Genomic DNA, 25,346 nt, shown 5'->3' on the forward strand with positions numbered 1-25,346 from the left:
CAGCCATACCCTAGGGATTTGATTTTTGGGTGTAGACTTAGGAAAATAGCAACCTTTCTTGCCCTACTTTTAAATTGGTATTTAAATTCCTAGGAATTTCACTACTGTTTTCAACATCTAAGTGGTTTGTTTGTTTTTTTAATAGAGTAACAAAATTTCAAGTATTTGGAACATGTATCTTGAGTAGAAATCTGTCGTGTGTCAAATAGTCTTTCAGGAAAAATTTCCACCTAATAAACTTGCTGATATATGATGTTAATAACAGCATTTGTATTTTTTGTGTTCAGCAAATGTGATGAACACCATTAGCATGTGAAGGAAAAATGAGCTCCAAATACTCTGGCAAAGATTTGCAGAAACATTTTTGGAGTCTTTTTCCTTCAACTCTAAAGTTCTAATATTAATACTGTGTTTGTGTAGTCTAAAGATTAGCATTTCTGCTCTGTAGCCATTTCCTATGAAGACAACCAACACAGGGAATTGAACATTTTGGGACACTTTGGTTCTGGTCAGAGTTGTAGCAGAGGCTTTCTGTGCACAGCGAACTTGGACAAAACACTAAGATACATTATTTAACCTCCCTTTACATAAGTTTACCTCCATGGGACTATTCCACCAAGATAAGGGTGTGTGTTAAGTTCATGCTTGTATAGTGCCTATAGCTTTTGATGGGAGTTTTTTCAGAGTTGCTAAACATTGTCACTATTATTGAGTAATAAACAAGTTATTTGTGCCAACAGCCCAAGTCCTACCTGGGCACTATTTTGTACTGTGGTGTAAAGAAATTGTTTAATTTTCTTTTCTTTTAAATGTCAGTACTTTTCCAAATTCCAAAAAGCATTCCAAGTAAAGTGCTTTTGATCTAACATTATTATATCACCTTCGAGCAAAACAATTCAAGCACAGAAAAAAGACTGCTTACAGAAAGCTTTCTGAATTGCAAGTGACCATACAATATTTTAACACACCCAGTCAGTGAAACTTTTCACTCTAGCTGTAATATAATAAACCAGGATGCTGCATCTGCTTTGGAGCCTTCCCTAATGGTCTCATATCCTCCAAAATCCTGTAAAAAAAATAAAGGTCAGCATAGAGCTCCATTTTCCCCTATGGCCCTAATGAATATCAAAATTTCAGTACTTGGACCTTTGCTGATCTCAGCTGTGCCTCAGCATCACTGGCAAAGAGGTGGGCTGCAAGCAGGCAGGCACGAAAATACTTGGAAACTAACACCCTGCAAAAGAGCGGGAACTACCCGACTTTGTTCATAATAGCACAGTCTTCTCAGTGAGTTCAATCCTGCATCTTTTCTTAATCAATTCCAGCTTTCAGACAATCTAAAACTTAGTCTGGGGCAGACAAAAACTACAACAATCAAACACAGTAGTAATATGTTATTTCAGCACAATGAAGACATGAAATAAAGCAGAGAGACATATTTCCTTGGATGCAGACCTGTAAAAAAACCCTCTCAATCAATGAGCAATGGGGGCACAACCTCCATCAAGCAACGTGATAAAATCTCCTCCACAGATGTCTCTTCTCTGCCTGGTAGTACCAGAATGCTTTACTTTGGCCACTTTGCTTTGACCCAAGGGCCAGACTCCACCAGAAATCAAATAATGTGCAATATTTTTCATACAGAAACTCCAGCAAACAGGATCAAACCCCATCTCAGAGCATTATAAAACTGCTATGCTTTGATTTCATATTTCCCTGATTGTGGTTTTGCACATTAAGAATAACTTGTGAATTGTGCTTGCAGCCTCACTACATTGGGTTTTTTTGCTGTGAGCAGACACAGATTAGATTTCTGGTCTCATACTCTTTACCCTGACTGAGGGGTAAAACAATAGCAAGATCAGAGCCTGAGCAGACAAGAACACGTCAGCGATCTGGCTGAGTAATTAAGCAATGAAATGATAGGTATGACAAGTAGTTTCATTCAATTCTTAAATTAAAGTACAGCAGCTCCAATACAAGGCAAAACATGACAATGTGCATAAATTGGGCGAGATGCTTGAAGGGAAGCCTTCTGTCCTCATCTTCCTACCCTTCAAAACAAGCAGTCCGCACGTATCAAATTCATTTTTAAGAAGGGCCCATTAACATATATGACTAAATGCTTATTTTGTTTAAAAAAGCGCAAGCGGTGCTAACTGCTGAAACACTAGAGTTGAAATTCACACCGACAGAAGTTAGCTGTTGTAATCCTAAAATACCTACGCCTCACATTGCCCTCGTCAATAGACGCTAACTCATGTTTTCCCTTGACAAATACAGATATATGTGCATATATAAGTATGCTTAGTCTGGACATTCCTAATAAACAGTTAATCCAATTTAAAGTAGACCATCTTTTTTTTTAAATTACTTTGACATACCTATGGAATTGGACATATATAAATCCCAATACAAATGAACAGTATCCAGTACTAAGCTCTTAAAACCCAGATTTATGACAGAAACACGGAAACAGACTCTTCAATGGGGGCAAGGCTTAGTGGCATTACAATAGATCAAGACAAAGTATTGTTCAATATGATTTTCTTCCTTCTCGATGGCATATCCAGCTGTCCTGTCACATTTGTTACTAGAAGACTCTTTTCTTTGAAACTGCAGTTGCTGATACTGTTGTCATTAATTCCTTAAAGAAAAAATACAAGCTCCTACTGCTGCTCTCCCCCTATGAACAAGCAAGTGAATAGAGATGAGCCAACACCTTATTAAGTATAAGCAAAGCTTTTAAGATGGCCTGCGGAAATACGTAGGATGTCTACAATACACATAAAGGTACTGTTAATAACAAAGATGGAATTTTGGTATGAAAAACCTACCTTAGGAGAAGAAGAAAGCTCCCTCGATGCAGGAATAGCTGACATGTTCTCACTCATGCCTGTCTCTGTCTTTGGCAAGAGGTTTGGTGGTTCAGGAGCCTTTCTTTTCATCTTCTTTTCTGGTTCTTGCAGTGGAGCAACTTTAATTAAAGCAGGACTTGATTTTGGTTCATAAAATGGATTTGATCTAATTAAAAGAAGGGAAACATATTTCTTTGCTACCTCCTTGGAATTAAAACCGAAAATAAGACCTGTTTAGAGAAGCCAATGACTAAAATGCTTTTATTATCCCACATAAGAATATATTTTGCCTTTACATGCATTTAGATACTACTTTTTCATACGATTGAAAAGCGAGTTACAACAGTTAAAACTGTGTTAGGCCAGTTTCCATACATTTTATAAAGTCCTGTAAATTACGGAAGTTTTACCAATTGCATAAATCTAACTATTCAATTATACTTCACTATCTATCAAAGAGTGATCTGATTTACAGACAAGCTCAATACCAACAAATTTGAGTGAAGTTGCTGGCTGTTTAATATTTTAATGAACAGAATTAAGAATGATTCATGAGAACAGAGTTAAGAATCTGGCCAATTTTATATGCATACTTCAACACGGCTTTAGAGGCCTCACTCTTGGCTGTCCAAGCCTGAAAGTTTTGGCTTCCATACGCACAGAATCCACATTGAGTATATTTTAAACTCTGCAGCACACAGGCATCACACCATTTCAAGAAAACTCTTTGGATAAGAGAATAGTGTAAGAAAACCACAGCTGACTTGCATATACCTCTCTACAGATACCAGGAGCCATCATCTGTCTATTTTGAAAGTGCTTTTTATAACTAAACCTTAAGAAACACAGTAAAAATCTTCCACCAAGTGGATGCACTCCAAAGAATTGTACTTCTTAACTCTGGTGTTCACGTTGCAACTCCGCATTTGTTCCACCCTAAGTAAATACTTCCACAGTGTTTCCAGACGTTATCTATTAGTTTGATACATCAAATATCAATCAATAATACATCAAATAATGGCTTCTACTACACACTTTGAAGAGCCAGCAATTTTGTATCCTGCTAAGGATACTCATGAGAACCTTCTTTGCACCAAATTATTTTACTCATAATCCTCACTTTTTGTATTTTGCAATCCAAAACTGGATGGTTAATTATGAAATTGATATGTTAATTCATTTCTAGTCCATACTTCCCCTGCAAGATATATTTATCTTATATCTCAAACTATGTTTATATAACTATGTCACTGCAATTCTCAAAGGTCTACAGTTATATAAAGCATAACTAATAATGACAAATAACCTCAGTCCCTTGAATTCAACTCTAGATGGAAACAATAATGCATACAGCATTAGACAAGAGCCTATCTAGCTAGATCCATTTACAAATTTCCTCTCAGGATAAGAATCATGAGCAAGTACACACTGTTTTTAAAGAACTACAACAGCAAAATGTGGGCACAAGCAAAAAACCAACTATTCATCCAGCTTCCTTTCACACAACACCAAATTTCTTTCAGTTTTGTGTACTTTTAGTATGAAAATGTCTTTCAGTCTCATGGACTGATTTTAGAGTTTATTTTAATGCAGTTTACCGTCATCCTCTCTTCACTGAGAAAAAGCAAGCAATTAATAATCCACACCACAGAAAACACGTCTACTTCTGAAAAGCAGAGTTTACTGAAGCACATAAGTGAAGACTGAGCATAAAACCTCCAGACCTTTCTGAGAATCTGCCACTACTGGTTATAAGAAAAAGATCTAAATTCAGATACTGAAGTGAAAGGAAAGACTAACACTAAGATAACTCATCTGCTGACTTAAGGCAACTCTCAGGTGTTCTCACTTTGCTGCCCATCAAGCACAAAGCCACCAGTGCAATCAAAACTAAAGGCAACATCAAAATAACAAGTTAAATAGAAACAGATGGGTGTTTTCCACGGGAGGCAGTAGAAAAAGGAGGGTATTCAGGCTGGAGTGGAGAATGCACCTAGCTGTCACTAGCTCTAATTTAGCTGATAGCCCAGCTCAGCTGTCTTCAGACACCAGAAAGTTCAAAGGGAAGGGAAAATGAAGATAAAAGAGATAAAGGGTGAAGAACAATGCGTTCTACAGGAGAGCACAAGGTTTTATTTAGTTCAACAAGTTAGCCTTCTGAACAGCAAACAGACACAGCATGTTTGGCAGGAAAGTAATTTACCTCTGTGTACTTGGAATTAGAAAGGTGTATTCATAAGGTGTTAAAATTAATTTGGTGCGAGAAAAAAACCACCACCTTATCAATGAGAGTAAAAAAGTTTGGAAGAACCACCTTTTGAGTTTTTATGCTCCAGAATTGTCTGCACTGCATGTGTAATCTTGAAGGATTGTACCCTACTACACGCACAAGAAGGAAATGCTATAAGGAGACAAGTGACTGCCTTTTTTAGCTAGAGAAGAACTTGCTTAAAAGCCAGACTAAACCCTCACATTTTGGTCCTAGTATGGGCTGAACACATACACACTACTTTCCACCTTCCCCTCTGCACTGCTTTTAATTGGTCTTACAAATATTGAGAAAGATTTTTGAAAAATTAAGTTTAATACAGATAAAAAAACCAAAACAGTTCTTGCCCAAAGAGGCTATAAATTTGAAGTCATGGGGGTCTGATATATGTAGTAGAGTTTGCTCCAACAGCTTCCACATGGCTATATAAGAAGTTAAGCATAGGAAAAGTCTGGCTGAAAAAAGCCTTAGCTGAAAAATATTAAAGCACTTTTCCTTGAGGTCAGCTCCCATACTTTTTGCTTCTGTGAAGCTATTTAATTGATCCACACATGATTTGCCTAAGAGATACTAGACTGTCCACCACAAAATTAAAACAAACCTAACAAATCTGACAAACTACCTGGCATTAAGCTGTCACTGGGAGTGTGGTGGCTTGTGGCTTCTTGTGCAACAGGCAGCTTTGATACATGGCAACTCGATAGTCTTTCCAATTAGACAGCATTATTCTAAGTCATGCAATGATTAACGAGATAAGAAGCCACAGAGCCAAATAATATCTGAAAGCAAGTTTTATTCTGACCAATTTAAAAATTATTTTCATCAGTGTTACTGGTTAACTGAAAAAATCAACATTTCATTGAAGAGGAAAAACAAAGCTGTCAGTGTGGTAGGGTTAAAAGATCAGGCAATATTACCAATCAGAATTACTAAGGTTGAAAGCATTAAGTAGTTGTGAGCTATTCTATTTTCAAATAATTAAACTTAGCAAGGTGTGCTGTCCTTTATTAACAGATAACCACCCACCACTGTGATTTTAATGTATAAAATTCAAAAAGGCCAAAGCAGTATTTTACACTAACATTCAAATGCCCAAACTAACAAAAGGAAAATGTGCTCCTTATCTCTAGCTAGGTATGAGAATTTAGCCAGAGGAAGTATGTTTTGAGAGTGTAGTTTTATAGCAGAATATATGTACTGGATCATCTAACTCCCTATGTACCATGCAACGTCTCACTATGCTTATGCTGGTGACTATGCTTTGCTGATGTGTGTTGTGATATCTTACATATTCTTCGCAACCATTAGTGAAATATGTTTCAATTAAGCCAATTACCCAAGGTAGATCCTTCACAGAGGCACAGTGAGGGTAAGTACCTTCTCCAAGATTACAACAAGAATCTGTTACAAAACTGGAGTCAGAGTTCAGCTCTTGGGGCTCTTTGTGTAAGCTCTGAGTCCAGAATCAGAACTAGGGATCTGCCAGAGTAGAGTGGGACAAGGGTCCTGATACTAACTGATGTGTCCATGTTTCCACGACACATCATCGTATTTCACACAAAATACAAGAGGAAAATGCCAAGTGGTGCATTAAGTGAACTCCAATGAAACATTTAAGAAGCAGGTATAAAAATACATTGTATTTCCTGAGTGACAGTAAATGTCTTTCAGGAGCCCTCTATTTCTTATGCCTTCCATCTATCAGGTTCAAAACCACTCCTGGAGAAAGCACTAGACCAGCGGTAGTAAAAAATTATTAAAAACTACCCAAAACAAAACAAAATATCGGAAGAGAAGATGTTAGGAGAGAAGTTGAAAATAACGTGCAAAGTTTTCTAATGCTGTGACATGACTCAGTTGTTCAGCCTTGTCTTGAATACACTGCTCAGGCCAAGTCAACACATCTTAAAATAGATACATAGCAGCAGAAATAACAGGGTCCAGAGACGTGCGGTGGAAATGATTAGAGAGATGAAGAGACTTCTGTATGAAGAGAGATTGAAAAAGTTAGCACCATTTAACTCGGACAAGTGACAGGTAATGGTGAACATGCTAGAGATATACACCACAGCAACTGTTTACGGCAGATAAATCCAATACTACTAATTGTTGTTTTGATAAGCCAGCAGAAGAGATAGTGTATGGGATTGGAAAGGTAACTTATTTACAATCAATAAAAGGAAACACATTTCATATAAGATCTTGGTTTTTTGTGGAACACTCTGCCACAAACTGACACTGAAGCCTAGACTTTAATAGGATTCGGAAGAAGATTAGCCACTTATGTAGATAATAAAAGCACCAATATTCACATTAGATAAGAAACAATACACATCTGGACATAAACCCTCATGATTTAGGGCACACAAAAACTACCAACTGGCTTGGCCTATGAAAATCTTTCCATTAGTGCTCACCATACCTTAACAGAAACTTTCTACTGAAAAATTTGAAAATTAATGACATGAGGTAATGCATAATAGTGCTTGTAGGTGTGAGTTAGTATCACAAGTCCTGTGTTCCTAGACTGGAGTTTTATTATTACACTTATTTCTCCAGAGTGTTTTAGTATAAAGATTCAAAGGTTCTCCTTGCCACGCTTCTACCCAATACATTTAACAAATGGTCTCCATGTTGTTTTCAATGACATGGCGCTCCTGTAACCTGGGAAGAAAATGTGGAGAGGAAGCTACTTTGGGGGTCAGGACACAAAAACCTTATGTAAAAGATGTAAAAAACTATTTTACAGTGCTTTTTGATTTCTTATCCTTCCAACTTTCCATGGGACATTGCTTTTATAATGAAAACACAGATCAGATTTGTGTTCAAGTGGAATCCACCTACGGGGAGTTTATTTTTATCCTTGGAAAAAATAAAGGAATAAAGCAAATGTGGTCAGCTAAAATAAGAAGGCGGCTGTTGTAAACAAAGGGCTAGAGAAATCTACAGTCCAGTACACAGAAAAAACAAGGCTGCCTGTTACAACACTGCTGCGAGCCCATTTGGCACAGATTCGCTTAGGGTGGAAATATGAGTATAAATATAAAATAGAGCAAAATTCTTCACTTGCCCATCCATGTAGCTTTTGTTCTTTCTGCTCTTCTCCTCAGTCTTTGCTGTCCTCTATACCCGTATCTTTGCAGGTGTAATATATTTTTTCTCCCTGCGGATTCTGGTGATCAGTGAATGATCAGGGATGCCTGGTGTGACCATCAACAGTGTGATCACACTGTGCTCTGAAGACACAGCAGCCAGTGCTGTTTGTTCAGGCAGTGCCCTGATGAATCGAGCTGGCAGAGACATCATTCCCCAATGCCCCCCCCCTTTTTTTTTCCACAGAACAAACACCACCAAATCCATGGGCACAGAGCTTTAAAAGGAAAAAACCCTGCAGGCTCCTTTATACATTTCTGTCAGAGTGCATGGGAATCCTTCAATTTCCTAGAATACAGCTATAAACAGAGAAACTTAAAGACGATGATATGACACCTGTATTAATATTAAATATGAAAGCAATGCAAATGTCATGCCATGATAAATCTCATTAAATAATGTAAAACGAAATGTTAATTACAGTTGTTGTCTGTAAAATTGCTCACATATAATCACCATAAACTGTCTCATGAGTGGTGTGGTTGGTGACTAATGACCACAAACAAGGAGTAAGTATATACCTTCAAACCTCCCAAGCTGCACAGCTATTACAAAAAGCTCTCACTCCTTGTTAGGTTTCTATACTATAATACAAGGCAGTTAGTGTGAGTTTAGAAGAGTTTTACGTGTGGTTATGATAAAAGAAACAACCTAATAAAGTGCATATGGTGTTATCTTTCCCATATAGAGATTCGGTTTTATGAGACTCTCAAAAATGTGCTATGCAGACTGCAAAACGCTCTTCCTTTTTACAGACTGCACCAATATAAAACAAACTCTCCATTATCATTAACAAAAATTATTATTTTATGTAGTAAAAAATAATGGCAAAAAAGGCAGGAAGGACCAAGCCTTACTGCTTCTTAATTTTTTGGCTCATTTGCAATTGTCAGAGCATGAAGCGCCAAAACGGTATGCAGACTTGTTCCCTATCAAGTAATTTGCTATCAATGAGGCAAAGAAACATTTCCTAACTGATCATGTTCAGCTGAATAGCATGACTTGGGGGTATGGTATTTCCTGCTGCTGAGCTGCCTAAGGATCAGTCTTTCCTAAGGAGGTGATTAAGGATCACCACAGTTGAACCCAATACACCTCAAGATTAAGCCAGGGATCCCACTAATGCTTCCAAAGCTGCTGAAAGATGAAGATTCATACTTACTCATCTAGCTCTTCCTCTTCAGCTTTAGAAGTATCTGCATAGAGGTATTTGCTCATATCCACTGGTCTGACATTCTTCCTTTTTGCAGGTTGTGGAGGAGAATCTCTTACAGTTACAAACGTTTCAGGCTCAGGATCTGGCTCATCAAATGGGTTCAAGTACTCTGGGGCATATTCATCCTTGAAGGGATTGTAATTGTCAGCATAGAAACTTTCTTCTGGCTTTGAAGATGAAGCTATTTCAGTGTCCGGTTCTACCAAATAACAACAACAAAAAAAATCACTAAACAGATTTAACATAGAAAAAATTTGAAACCATTTTATCAGATCTTTATATTTTGAAGGCTTATGAAAAGGTCTGCTTCTTAATTCTCAATACATAAAGTCCTAGCCTTAGATGAATTTTCATGCTTTATTTATTTACAGAGTAACCTTGTTTATTCAAAAATGGGTCTTTCAAAAGGTCATTTCATCTAGAGTATATTGAATAGGTTTCATTTTCTCACTTATTAAAGCTCTTTCAACCTAATTAGTTATTAGTTTTCTTATTTGTCATATAAATGGTATCACAACAGATTTTAAAACATTTTCCCAAGCTATTAGCCAATTTGTATCCTAACAAAATGTTCTTAATTATTTATTTAAGCTTTAAATAAAGAAAAAGATATCCTGTATTTTATAATAAAATTACTTTTACTGGATATTAAAAGTGGTGCTAGTAAGCACGTAGTCTTTTCATTTCTTAAAATGACTGAACTAAAAATCAGTTATTAGGTATGACCAGTAATTACATTTCAAAACATACCTGGTAACAATACATAGTCTCACAGTAAAAATGAATTTAAATTAACCCTAAAGAGACAGATAATGAAATTACTCATGTATTATTTAGGCTGTACAACAAAAAGTTATTAGCAACCTGGAGTTGTATGCAATTCTTTAGAGTAACAGACACTACAGAAAGAACATTACACAGAAGTGAATGGCTGCTGGATATTGAATAATACAAATCCCCATACAGCAATGCAACATTTCTTACAAAGACACTTAGTAATGTTAATCCTCCTCTTCCTGCAGCATCAAATGATCAGAAGCTTAGTTCAATATTGGATATGATGTACTTTCAAAATCTATGCAAATAGGAACTTCAATTGTAGTGTTATCAAAACCTGATTTTCAGTAACCACTCCCACATTATTCTTAACAAAAAGTGTTTCTTTTTCAGATTTTTGGTTACCAAATTGAACAAAACATACCTTCTAGCTTTAAAAGAAAAACCTTAAATATTATTTGTAGCAAGGCTCTGAAAAAGAAAAAGGTGGAGTTCCAAGTGTGTTTGTCACTAAATACTTAATAGAAAATCACTAGTCACACAACTATACAAAGGGAAGGGGCAGTGAAAGAAACAGCACTCTAGTTGCTTGGTCTTGGATGGATGATGTACTGAAGTTGCTAATCCTGATGAATTGCTAAAAAAAATCTAAGTGTTCTCTACTCTGCCAGTAAACTTCCAGTTCTCCCTGTCTCCAGCCATTAGCACAGCCCAAGGTGTTAGAAAGCACTACGCCACGTAGTGTGACTGACTATAATCTACAGTTTGAACAAGAGCCACTCCTAGTTGGACAGGAATATGGTCCCCAGGTGCAGGTAGCATCTTTGCCTATCTACGCTTGGACTAAGACCAGGGCAAAGTCTCAGAGCAGGAAAGGCTTTAGTCCTTCTCAGAACAATTGAGACCTACCAGGGACTGGAAAGATTAGACTTCATTTTAGGAAGAACCTCACATTTCTAGTGCTCTTCTTCTTGGTTCTTCACATTTGAACCTCAAAGACTATGTTATCATATTGTCTTCTATACTATTTCTAAGGGTCTGTTTCTGAAGTGATGGATTATTTGCTCTATGGTCAGAAAGTAGAAACCAAATGGGTTTGACTGGAATAACAGGAAAAAAATAATCAAAATCTTACTTAAGCCCAGTGTGGACATTCAGGAGATAAATCACTCATTTGAGATTGAAGGTGAGCTCAGCTAGGTGAAACAAAATAAAATTGTACGTTGCCAGACAATACTGCAGGTTTTAACTAGACAGACTTACAGCTATGCACAGTGCTTGTGCCCATGGGATTTCCCTATGGTGATTATCCAGAAAGTTACATTAAAAAATTTATTTAATTCCAAGTGAGGTCTGCAGTTTCTTATTCCCTCAGCAACCTGGTCCAACTTAGCGTTAAAGATGCAAAGTATACAGTACTTACACCTATCTCTTATGTATTTCATAAGTTCTTATATGTAACTTCAAATCCAGAATACAGCTATCACTGTTTCAAGTCAAAAAGGAGACTGAGAATAAGTGTAAATCAGACACTACACTGAAATGGGATGAGATGTAGGTAAAGTGAGATCACAAGTTATTATTATGCTTAATGGTCAGTCTTTAAACTACCAAAATGTGTTCTAAAAAGAACTAATTAGTCAAAATCCTTGTGACTACCAGTAAAAAAACCAAATCAAATAATCAGGGTTGCAATAATAGTCATAGCTTAACCTAAAAAAGAGGTTCTGTTACTGTTTAAACTGGTTAAGCCTCACCTGAACGTCATAAAGCAACATTTCAGCTGTGTCTTAGGAGATGGGCATATAGACAAACTACTGCAGGATAAATCAGGGTGTGTATTTGCAGTATGCCAGCTGTAGTGTATGTGTTCACTCCTATCCCCGACTAAACACAACATGCTTATCCTTTAATAAAAGGGAGTAAACTACTGGGCACTTCTCCTGGGAGAAAGGGTAGTTACTGCATAGTACATGATGCATATTAAGCTCACACCCAAGTTTATCTGTGGTGATTTGTTCATAAGTCTTCATCCTTATAAGAAAGATGTTTCAGAGAAAGCCACAATAAAATAATATTGAAGGTCTACAGTTTAACTAACAAGGGAAAAGTAATAATTCAAGGCAGAAATTCTTAAAAACACAAATATGATCAAATCAAGCAAGAATCCTTTGACAGTATTATAGATGAAATACATCAGAGCAGAGCCCAACATTTTAAATGTAATTTTTCATTTATTTTAAGGTAAAACTGGAAAAGAGGTTCTACATTGGCTTACTAATATCACTCTACTGTCCAGTGCAGGTGGTAATGGCAAGCAAAAGTTCCCCAGAGATGTCCTCAATGTGAGTATCTGCAGTTGAGCTAGACACCTTTACAGTCAAAGCTTACAGGTATATGTTCAAACTGTTAATGTCTAAAATCAGGCAAGCCAAATCCCACCCTTACTGCATAGATATGCGTGACTTGAAGCTCATGGTAGTCAGAATACTACTCAAATGTTACCCACACATTTAGTGATTTGATGAACTAGGCCAAGCAGAAATGCTTTTGAGATCTGCCCTCAAAAGAGAGTTTCATATAAAAAGCAGAAGTAACCTAATGAAGTGCAGAAAAATGACTGATGTATGTCTTGTTCAAATTGTGCAACTTATTGACAATGTTTTAACCAAAATTTTTGCTGCTTTAGACTTTGCTCAAATCTTAAAATATTTTATCAAGAGAGTGCACAACTACGAATACCTGCTTCTGTAACTCCATATGATGGATCACTGCACCTGCACATGAATCTGTTGATAAATACACATTATCATATCTGAGCAAAACTTGCTGATAACTCACAAGCAGTATTCAAACAAATATTACTAGAAGGAATGTCAGTAATATTTCCTAAAGTTAAAAACATTTAAGGAAGCAACCTCTTAAAACTATACTGTAAGCTTTTATTTTTAATTTGGTTTTGTGTCTCCTGGAAATGACAAGTTAAATGCTTGTTTAAATCTGATAGATTTTAAGGGGCAATGCAAGTGTTTTTTGCAACTCTTTCTATTTCAACACTATGGATCAAGTGCTGTAATGCTAACTAGGACAAAATTCTTTCTCTTGTTCATTAGCTAAACAGTAACTACAGGTTTGGCCTTACATGCGCAGCATCGCAGATCAGTGTTCAGAAACCTCTGGCTTATTATTAATGAAAAGATTTCACAAAATCCTACACACAGGCTAAAATTAAAAGAGCTTCTAAAAATATCATTTTGAATACACTTTTACAGGCAGAATTTTGTAGGAGCTCAACTAGAACCCACTTAATTTGGCTGCTCATTCTCTCTCCTCTTGTCATCCAGGATACTATTTCCCCCCCCTCTGCCGCTTCCTTCAATGTCTCCACAGGAGAGAGGGTCCCCACAAGGGGCCCCACCTGAACCCAACCAGACTATCTCCCATAGGGTCTCTGAAACCCTTTAGGACTACCTTTTATGTCAAATGATGTTCATCACTTCATGAGCCTCTCTATAACAAATTAAATTGCTAGGACGGTGACTCAATAACACTGCTCTTAAAGCCACAGCCACTCTTACCTTCTCTGTAACAAAGACCCTCATATTTTCTCAAGGACCTAATGATGTTCAGAAGTACATTTTGAGGGGCTGAACATATAACAGCTTAAAAGGAGCTTATTTCCCTCTTCAAGCTTATTTTACACTAAGGATTCAACGCAGATTCCCCTGCTTTCCCCTAATCACCAATCACAGCTGAAAACACAGGACTCTAGTCTCTACTGGAACTAATATTTTTAATTGCAGTTCTCTACACTAATCTTTAAAAAAAGAAAAGAAGAAAAAGATGCTAACAGTTTGGCACTCCAAGGGTCAAACACACAATAATTTTGCATGGTTAAGTAATAAAGCCACAGGGGTAGGAGTGACAAGAGGAGAGGTAGAAGTATTACTACAGCAGAAGCACCAGCTGCTCTTGTGCCAGATTCTGGAAACATTACTTGCCCTAACTCCACTGAGAAAGACTGCTTGTGATAGTAATCACTCTGGCACTACCTATCTGCACAATCAGCCTTTTAGTTCGCAGAGGATCTCCAAAAATCACCTTGCCCTTCAACCCACTTGCCTTTTGTAACACAAACATATTGTGACATATCCCTCAAAACCAAACAAAACCCCCACCAAAACATTACACATACCACTTTCCCCTTGGCAGAGGATGAAAGAACAAGCCACATGTGAAAGATATTTAGTTATGCCATTTACTGCACTACTGGCAGGCACACAGTCACAATGGTGATGTGAGCAGTGTAACAAACAGCACAGAATAAAAATGTAACTTCCCAGTACTTCTAGAAAGCATAATGACTGGCAACCCTATAAGGCACTGATGATTTTCTATTACTTTTATTAATACTCACACTAGCAACACATTGTATTTCATTAAGAAATGTAAGTAGAAGGGACAGAGTAATTGTTTTCCTCTATATTGGTTCTTGTACTGCTCTCCTTAGGACTATCCTAGGAGGATTCTGGGGTTTGGTACTGCATTGTAGCACTGTTTTCCTTCCAGTGTGACATGCTGCAGGGAGCTCAGAAGTCTACACACAAGGTAAAGAAACACATTGGTAAAGTAAATGCTGTTTTAAATGAAAGGGGGACGCAGTGCCAGCAAATAGTTACCCTCATGTCTCAGGTGTGTTGCAGGAAACTTGTATTGGTCATATGCAACTTCAAAATCTGTGTTCCCCACCTAGTTAAAACAATATCTGGAGCACTGAAAGTGTGTTGTTGTTTTCTATTTACATTTGTTGTATATGTTGACTTCCTCAAGTAAAATATTTTGCACAAAAATTAACTGATTTTAGAGTTCTGTTGTAATGTGACTAGAAGACAATCCAAAAGGCAGTCCTCATACAATCATCTACATATTGTCTAGTATAAAGCTGTAGAGTTATACTGTTCAAAGAGATTATTTTTGATTTTCCAGATTTCTAATGTCTAGCTGACCTACTAGATACAGAGGGAATAAGCCTCACTTTGACATGTCAACCAAGAAACACAGCTGAAGATTTTTTTTGCCGAGTTGTTCATATGCACATTCACTCCACTATGTGTACGATCATTCACACTAAGGACTTTTTAAACCACAGCAGCATCCAGAGACAGCTTGCTGGTGACCCTCTGCCATGCACCATACCCACAGTGTGCACATGGATGCTGGGAGCACTCATGCCTTTAGTTTCTCTCCATCCTGCATTTCCAGGGTTAGGGGATTAGGAAGATAGAGGGAAAGTAGCTGGTTTGGGAAGAGGCAAAAGAAATATCTCTCTAGGAAACAAGTGTCTACTGGCAAGTAATCCTCCTTTCTCCTTGAGTGACTGTCAATGCATACATATTCATATCCTGGGTAACTAAGCACTCTTTCACTAAGCACACAGGTTACAGGCTTGATAGGAATATCCCTGGAATATCTCTGCCAAATGGCACATCGTGCCTCCTACTGTCTGATGGCAAAGTACTCAGGAAAGGAGGCTCCATATGGCTGCTCTGCACATCTTGGGGAAATTAAGTAACAAATTCTATGGAAAGAGTCTGAACTTTCACAAAGTCTAAATGCAAGACTTTGCCTTGTCCAGATAAAAAGATAAAGCAGACCAACATGTAGTGTTATGCACGCATAAAAGGTTAATCTCTTGATTTAAGCAGATCACAAGACAAGTGAAACAGGTAATGTGACTCTTTAGGCCTGTAGGAGAAAGTCTGCCTTAAACTCCTGAACATCTGTCATGCTCCCAAGCTCCTGGGGTGGCCACCAAAAAGGTCACATTCACTTAAGGATGCAAAAGCAAACAAGTGGGCATAGTCTCAAAGACCATCCTAAAAAGAGACAGCAGCAATGAAAGTTCCATTGAGGTCTCAAAGTAGAAGAAATGTCCTAAACCATGAGGGAATATACCTGCAGCCAAATAGGAAACAAACAGGGCAGCCTTCTGTGGTAGGTCAACAGAGTGAGAACAGCTGCAATATTGTGGACCTTCAAAATGTAGTCCAAAAGAAAGGGAAGTCTCCCCAAAATGGTATGGTTTAGGTGCTCCCATGTAGAGACACTGATCTAATTAGCCATAGACATACATAGCAGATTCCTGCTGTTGCTGAAGACAGGAACTGTCTTATCTAATTTGTCTTGGCACCATTTTTTCCTCCTCAACTTTCTGTGGAGGAAGACAGCTGGAGGAAAGGCACACGTCAAGAAAGCCAAGCAAGGGAAGATGAACACAACCAGTGCCCGTAACAGGGACAAGACAGCTCTGGAGTGGAAGAGCCAGCACTTCTCAGAGGTGTCTGAGGTAACTAGAAGAATCCCTGGGGAGCCACTAATCATAAAGTAAAAGCTTTAAAAATGCCACACCAGATGTCCCACTCTTGGTCTGTTAGCCTGAAACGCCTCAGATCTTCCACTTGCTTCAGTGATCCAGGAAGACATACTGCTGCCACATGAGCCTGACAGAAGTTCCATCCCTCCCAAATAAAAAACACCTTATGACACAGTAGGAAGAATCTAGTGACACCCTGTTTATCTAAATCACTGTCATGTTGTTGTATGTTGACTGTGTGGGAGGAATATTTCGTACACACACACCCAACAACTCAGCATTGCTGCCCACAGCTGTGTAGATGCGACTTCTTTGGGGACCCAACAGTCTAAGCCCTGAGACCGTCCAAGTACACAGAACAGACCCAGAAGAATGGAGAAGTGTCCATGACTGTGACTGAAGATGGCAGTAAAGGCTAGATGCCACCAAAGGGACCAGAATCGACTGAAAAAACATGCCCCACATATATTGGGAGTCTTCTGGACTGTAACCAGTCTGGCGTCTTGGATGCAGGCTGCTCATAGTGAACTTGACATGAGGTGTCAAGCTACTCCGGCACTAAGAAGCACCACCAGTGTGTATCTCCCTGTCCCCAAGATGAGAAGGAACCGACTCTTAGTCCCTCTATTTTGTGGTCAGAACACCTGCTGCTTTCTGCCAGAGCAGGTTCTCTCTGGAAAGAAGAGAAAAGCTGGGTTTGGAAGACAGCAGTTTAGGGAGGGTGGGACTTGTACAGCTTTCTCCAGGGAGAAGGGAGCTCTTCTTTCTAGAGCAGAGAAGGAAGAAAGGAATATAGACTGAGTCTCTGAGAGCAAGTTGTGTATGGACAACTAGCTGGATGAGAATAGGTGTTTTATATCCCTGGTTATTCTGCTTCCTTCTGTGATCCTAAGGGAATTCACAGCCAAGGAACAGACAGGAAACCAAGCCAAAGATCCAGACACCAGAACCTAATCCATATATGTTGGTATCTGCAAACCTGAAACAACTCACTTCTGCAGCTCTAGAAACACCTGACAACTTCGTAGGAGGGAAAAAGGGCCCGGGACAGTGGCTTTATGGCTTCAATGGCCAAATACAGAAGATAGCGCAACGTCCCAGTTTGAGAAATACAAGCTGTGAGACTACACCACAGCCAAAGTATGACAGGACTTTGATCACCACCCACACTGGCCTCTGTGGACTCCAAAGGCAGAAAACCCATGTTGTGAGTAAACATTTAGCTTGACCAGAGAAAGAGAGTAACCACAGGTGGAAACTGGATCTCAGAAATACATCCTCATTAGACCTGGCATTAGAAATCCCATGGCTGTACCCTGGGCTGCTCCTGCTCAGTGTGGTTGTCCTCCACCACAATTACAGAGTGGCTCCTGTGGTTTCGTCAAAGGTGGCAAATGCTCCTTGGTATTTTCTGTGGGAAGAAAAGTCTTGGAGCTTTGAACAGGAAAGGTTGAGTACAGCTTCAAATTTGGGAATTAACTATGGATGGCATTTCAAGCAGCTGCAAACTAAGAAAGTCATACACTGTTGGGTTTTTTTCATCGCAGCAGATGGAAGCCTGCATATCTGGACATGGAGTTGAGGACAGCAGAGATGCCTGCTGTCTTGGTGTTCCTTTCTGGCCTTATGGCTGAAGTCTTATCAGATTAAAAACTTAAAAGGGTTGTAATTCTCACTCAAACAGAACAAGAATGGGCATGTCCATCTGGAAAGTGGATTAACACCTACCACGTGGTGCAAGGCATGATGCCAGAAGGCTTAACTGAGGAAGCCATAAAAGAAAAAAAAAAAAAGAAAGAAAGAAAAAAAAGAAAGAGATACAATTAAATTATAATAATGAAAATCAGTGCTAACCAAGAATAGCTGTGATGCAGCGAAGACTGCAGTGAAGGAAGGTCTGATATAAACCAGCAGCCACATGGAACAGAGGCACTTGACAGTATGTGTTGCTCATTTGCACCACGAGGTGAGTACTAGTAACACACCCAATAGGTCTAAAAGTCTCTGGTTCAACTCTTAGCTGGTAGCCCACAGTGGCAAATACACATAAGGATGTAAGTCAAATGATAACTCCATTTTCCAGTGGCAATTGGATCACTGCTGTTGCTACCTCAGTACTGCATGGAATAACTGTATTTAATCAAAATAACATTTTTCATTTGTAGCCCTACAAAAAAACCCTCACATTTTATTAAGCATTTGCAATTAGCCATGAATTATGTAAAACAAATCTATTACCTTCTACATCAGGGTCTCCAAACGGATTTAGTTCTGCAGTGTCAGGATCACCAAAAGGGTTTGTACTAGAATTGGCCAGGTCTTGCTCCTCTTCGTCCAGAAAATTAAGCTTATTGATAAGCTCTACAAACAAGTGGAATATTGTTTTAATACAGATACAAACTGTTCATCTAACATATTTCAAGCTCAAAAAACCCCCTGTATTAACAGTCCCTCAAAACACTGCACCAAGGTATGACATGAACTGTACAACTAAGCTAATGCACTTCAGTAAGTACACCGACAAAGGAGAAAAAAAAGAAGTGAAATGAATGAAATTTCTATTCGCTGATCAGAACATTATGTAACAGAAACGACTACTAAGAAAGTCTTCTATTATCTTCATTAATAAATGTTGCAGAACATCTAACAAGCTAAATACAACAATTTCTTTTTGGTTGTTCACATACCTGTTAACTATCAGCAAGAAATATTAACTTTTGGATGTAACGTACACATAAAATCAGAGAGGAGACTTTTTGTCATGTTAGAGAGGTCAAGTATTACTGATTGCACAACTAATGTTTTAGGCTTGGGGTCTGGGTTTTTGGGGGCAGGGGGTGATGGTTTTTTCTTTCTTTTTCATTATCACATGACAACGGAACTGTAGAGGAGATAGGTTCTTTCTCTATCGTGTTGTTACCTGTTGGACGCACTACAAATTACTGAGAGTCATGCTGGGTGAAAGCACAGAGATAAAACTGACAGCTGAATGCAAGCAGGAGTCAAAAGGTAACAGTTCACAGTAAATACAGACAATCAGAAACAGAAAGAAAGGAGGAAAGCTCATAGACCTTCAGAGGAACTGGCTGATTTAGCTGAAGGCATATTTGCTCGCTTTATGTAGTCATCTTGATCTTCATCTAAGCTGCTCAGAGCATTCAACTGGTTTACAATTTCTGTAAATAGAAGCCAGTCAAGACAAACGTAAGGCAAGGGCATTTAATGGAACAGAAGTGGAACACTGTTACTAGAAAGAGAGAGAGGGAGAGAGAGGGTAAAAGAGAAGACACTTAGAGTTAATTAAGAAAATACATTTAGAATGAGTCCTTACAATGATATACCTACAGGAAAGCACCTGTGTAGGTGCTTCAGTGATAATTTAACAAGAAACCCAGTTAACAGACATAAACAAAACCTTGCTGGATTTCTAGTGTCAGCAACAGCAATTAGTTTTATGAGGACGAGTACACACATCAGTTCAAAACTTAGATGTACTAGATATAATTTAAAGACTTTTACTGCTCATGAAGAAAACCTGAATTTTAAACCATTGTCAATCAACACAAAACAGCCCCAGAACAATTTACCTCCCTCCCAAACCCTTAAGGCTACAGAAAACTAATACATACACATGCATTTTATTTATTTATACACACACAGGCTGATTATTTAACATTTAGAATCAGTTATCATTAAATTCTGACCTAAGACAAGTTGAATTTATCTAATAGTTCTAAAAGATATGATCAGTATTGTGCTATGAGAATGCATACTGAATGTATATATTGGTTGAATTTGCCACTGTAAAGCTATGCAATTAACACCTTACTGTTTGATAAAACCCTATTTCACCTTCTGTCCACAGTGGAGAGCTCTGAACTGCCATGAACTAATAATTTTTAAAAAGTATTAATGTTTAATTCAAGTCAAGATGTTGATACCCCCATAATTCTGGAAGGAAAGAAACAAAAACAAACTAGGTCTTAGTGGCTTCTTGCCCACGGGGAAAAATTCCTCTGTGATCCACCCCTGAAGTAGTCCCATCCACAGCACCTGACAAATGCAGTTTCTGTAGTAACGGTGACTGAGCCTGGGGCATCTCTGAAAGACCTCAAGTATAGGTTTCTGTAGAGAGGGGACAGCCTTCCTCACCCTTCCAGCTCACAAACAGGCAGGAGAAACCTGTGCAGGAGAGAGGATCCTGCTTGTTGAATATTATTGCCCCTCTGACAGGTTTTTTCATCTCCCATCTTTTCCCAATGAAATAAACGGATGATGTCTCCTGGTGTCACCAGTGAAGTTAAAGTTATGTAGATGCCTTTACTGCACATTTCTCATGCCAATCATTCTTGGATTTCCTTTAAACTTCAATTTCTTGTGTACACAAGAAGTCACTTCTTTGTAACGCTTTTAGTTCGCTGCTGTTTTGAATTTTGCTTTTTCTCATATGGCTTTTGTTTGGGAAGGCAAACGTTTGACACTGACTCATACAGTAATCTTCGGTCTATGAACTAGTTACAAGGAGTAAGGTATCGGACTGAGGTGAAAATTGAGTAGTATTGTGACTGTCCCAACTCATGTTGGTGCCCACAGCCACGCAGAACTTCCCAGCATGGGGAACTCGTGCTTTTTCATGGGGCAACATCTTCACCAGTTGACACAGACACAACTCTTAATGTCATGCCTTCACAGACAGCATGAAGAACCTGAAGTCAAAAGCAGAGTCCAGAACCTGAAAATATTTCAGTCATGTGGTTAAAAGCTTCTTTTCCAAATTTAAACTGCTTTGCAAAGATATGCCAATCTGCAAATTACCAAGTGAAATGATCTATTCTGCCAATACCTATTGGACATAATGTATGCTGACAATGACAAAGCCACAGCAGAATTCCTCTTAACTGCATCTCCTAACTGTTCTTGACCTTAAAGCAAAAATCTACTTAGATGGGATTACATTTATATCTACCTACACAGAGTTAATTTCACCATCCTCACTTCCTTATTTTTAGTTCCAACAAACAAGACTATAGTCCTAAAAAATAAGACTAAAACTGCCCCAAAACTCTTAACTTTCTCAGTATAAAATCATATGTACACCTTACACATCTGAACAATATAATACTATCTTCTGGGAATTTTTAAGACTCAAGATACACAATGGAAAATACCTTGCTGTACTCAAATAAAGCAGAGTTGACCTTATAAACACTAGTACAAATGAATTACTAGTTTAAAACAGGCTGAGATGCTGACATGATTTACAATTTATTATGCCAGCATGTGAAAAAAACCCCAAACAATTACAATTCAGTTTTTATTGTCAGAAAATAACAAATTAAGTTCAGAGCTTTAAAAAGAGGGAATTCTTTGATGTGGTCTGAATCACCTGGTCCCATCTGCCAACCTAAACACCCATATGCACTACAATGTTTCTCATTACAATATTAAATGGTTTATGTCATATTTTGGAGTGTGGAAATGGTAGGTTGGGAGATTTATGTCCTATATTATCTTTTATAAATCTCATTATCTACAAACATACATTGGCTTGTTCTACAAGTACATCATATAAATCACTGGTTTGGTTTTTTTTTTTTTTCATTCTCTCTTGCTCTTTTTGTAGCACCAAGCTGCTTAAAAAAAAAAACCAAAACAAAAAAGAGTAAATGTATCAGAAGTTTACATGAGACATATGGTTTTGCAAATGGCAAGAAAGGGTTACGCATATTGCTCTCCAGAAGCCTGCTCTTAAATATGCTGGGATTCAGACTCCTGCAATAGGTAGCACATGTGCATATTGCTGAGTCCATGTGGTGCCCCAGGACAGTCACCGTGCTCTTGTGCAGATGGAGCAGGAGGCAACTATCAACTTCAGCATGAGGCTCTAAGTATCAATTAAAACATTAAAAGAAATAATGTATTTATTACTACCCTAAGTTTGTCATTTATGAGCCGCAGTTCTTCAAGTATGTTGGGATGCCTTGTATTCAACTGAAGACTAATGACAGGATAATTCTGGGAGGTTTAAATTCATCTATATTAATAGTGTAGAAACAAAATATTTGAAACATATTTCATGGCTACAAACATAATTTTCAACTTTACACAGAACAGTTAGGTGGAGATACAGCTTTTACACATGAAAAATTTAAACAAGAAATACTGGGAAGGAAGGGGGAAAAGCCCAAGATGGAGGAAGATTTTTTTTTTTTTTTAGAGGAAAGTAGCGCTTTGAATGGAAAACATCTTTCAGTCTGATCTTAAGGTCAGTTGTATGGCAACAGCTCCCATGTTGACCACACCAAATTCCACAGTGCTTTTGAGGTAGGTCAGTATTGCGCCACTTATTTCATAGCTGAAGAAACAGAGGCACAGATACTTACCCAAAGTTAGGCAACACATCAAGGAAGAGATGTAGCATTTCCTAACTCACCTGCACCATCTAGAGCCCCATTCAGCAGGTATCCCTTGATCTCCTAGTGGTGGATATATTTGTTCATCTATAAAACTAACTTTGGGCCCAACAAAGAAAATGAACTTTTGTACACTGCAAAAAGGAACAGTGTCTGTGATAAAGATTTCCAGCACCTCTTGCAGCTGTGGCTTGAGAATGACAGCATTTCAGTCATCAAGTCATCCAACGTTTCTGTGAGAAGACCTTGAGTCAAAAGCAGGATAATAATCCCTTCTGCTTTACTACTTGCACTTTACTTTTTCAAAGCTTGCTTACAAACATTAACCACGTAACACTCCCATCGTTTCTGTGAAGTAGTTATAGCCAGTATCCCCATTTTACAGTTGGGAAAACAGGCGCACCGAGGCAAAGTGATTTGCCGCAGGGGACTCTGACTCAGTGAAGGCATTCCAGCTCGCTCCGCTGCCAACACCTTAACACGGCAACAGATGAGAAAATGTTGGGAGCAGCAAGCTTTCAAAAGGGTTATGTAATTTCCTTAGTTAACTTTATGGGATTCAGAGAACACAATTATTTTTGAAAGAAATTTTAGAAAGAGTACTTCACTACATCAGTTTTGTTCCATTTCCTTCTTTCTATATTTCTTCCTATTTTTCTGCAACAACTCCTACCTCTTTCTCCCTTGGTTCCTCAATTCTTCTCCTTGTGTTTTCTTAGTTTTTCCCATTCATTATACTTATTGCAGGAGTCACTCCAACTGCCAGTGAAATCAGTCTTGAACACATGTTGAAATAGATCCTTTACATTTTATTTATTAATTTTTACTTACTGTCCTATGTTTTATGTTCTCCCATTTGCTTGGGAAACTATGTGCACTCATTCTCCTTCAACATCCCTCTCATCCCTCTCCTTGTCTAACGTGGGAGAAGTTAGCCAGGCTAATGAAGCAACTTGGCTGTTGTAGCCAACACAAGAAGTCCAAGGCTGACCTTTTCCCCCTCAGGTTTCCTTACTGATGCATCTACAAAAAAACCAAGCCTCCCATCTTGTATCATTAGAAAACAGTATCAGAACAGGCTGAACAATGAGCAGATATAGTGTAGTTCAGAAGTATTTATTGCTTCTGCTTTTCAAGTAGATATTGTAATGTTTGCTTAGAACAGATAATTTTGGTCTTCACAACAACAGATGGAAGAGCTGAAATGCCTCTAAAACAACTCAAGCCAGGACCTTGTGTTGCACATCAGACAGCTCACCCTTCCCCATCTATCTCCAGGGATGTTCACCACATAGCCAAAGGATAGTGGACAGACTAGTCTAATCTACATCAGCTTTTTGCTTGTTCAGGAATCATTTGTTGGCTTGTTTAGATGCTGAACGCTGCAAAATCAATAAAGTTGAGGAGCAAGATCTGCTGCTTTTCAACTACTGTCCTTCTGCACATGGGTTTTCCGTAGCAGTCCTCAATGCAGTATCTAGGCATATCTTAATAAAACACTTCCGCACAGTAGTTTATAGAGACTTTACATAGCCTCTACTTTATGTGTCCTTCTCTTCTCTGTGATTATCGGATGGCCTGGTGAACATGTCAGTTTGTTTGGTGTTCTGACCCGTACCTGCATTATTCTGGTTACACTAGAAAAGGAGAAGACGACCTTGTAGAGTGTTTTCAGTGTGACCAGACTGGTATATCTCTGCTCCCTGACCAAGAATACATATCTGTGTATCTCAGATATTTCATTCTGGACTTTCCCATCTGCTCTGTGCCAGGCACATACAGCTTAAGTATAGATTTGGTCAGGGTACAAAACATTTAATTGAATATGTAAAGCATGGAGAAAACATATTTGCATCCTTTCACAACATTAAAGTAATAACTGCTTCAGGCTGAACCTTTCAATTGCAACAAAAGCTCAAAAAGAAGCAATGAAAGTAATGTTTCATAACAGTGAACCAACATTCCTCTGGATTTTCAAGAACAGATGTGACAATTCACTTCTCTGCTTGGGATGCTCTTCCCCACCTTAGAGAAGGATCCCTTTATTTCAGCAGACATTTTTAAACAGCAGTGGCAGGCATGAAGGCTGGCACTAGAAGTTAATTTGTTTTTTCCTGATTCTTTTACACTAAGAGTTCCTTCAGAAATCATCTGGAGCAGTACTATGTAATGATCTCTACCAACAATTTAACATCATCATGTCTTGGATCTGACCTGCATCAATTAGTTCAGCTATCCTAGACACCCTAAGCATTTTCATTAGCAATTCAAATGTGGTTATACTATC

General features: G+C 38.3%; 1 protein-coding gene across 12 annotated transcripts in view; it reads right to left on the reverse strand.

The window, feature by feature from the left end:
• EHBP1 (EH domain binding protein 1) overlaps positions 1 to 25,346 on the reverse strand; it is a 231,446-nt gene that overhangs the window by 113,136 nt on the left and 92,964 nt on the right. For 9 of the 12 annotated variants that reach the window (XM_052784229.1, XM_052784238.1, XM_052784237.1 and 6 more), the window contains exons 8-11: positions 19,718 to 19,822; positions 18,885 to 19,007; positions 9,443 to 9,695; positions 2,838 to 3,024 (exon numbers count right to left, since the gene is read on the reverse strand). In XM_052784229.1, coding sequence (XP_052640189.1) covers positions 2,838 to 3,024; positions 9,443 to 9,695; positions 18,885 to 19,007; positions 19,718 to 19,822 — 668 coding nt within the window. The remainder of the gene's footprint in view (positions 1 to 2,837; positions 3,025 to 9,442; positions 9,696 to 18,884; positions 19,008 to 19,717; positions 19,823 to 25,346) is intronic. The other 3 variants (XM_052784239.1, XM_052784234.1, XM_052784233.1) reach the window with 1 other exon arrangement.

The sequence above is a fragment of the Harpia harpyja genome, chromosome 4, assembly GCF_026419915.1.
Source record: "Harpia harpyja isolate bHarHar1 chromosome 4, bHarHar1 primary haplotype, whole genome shotgun sequence".
Lineage (NCBI taxonomy): Eukaryota > Metazoa > Chordata > Aves > Accipitriformes > Accipitridae > Harpia > Harpia harpyja.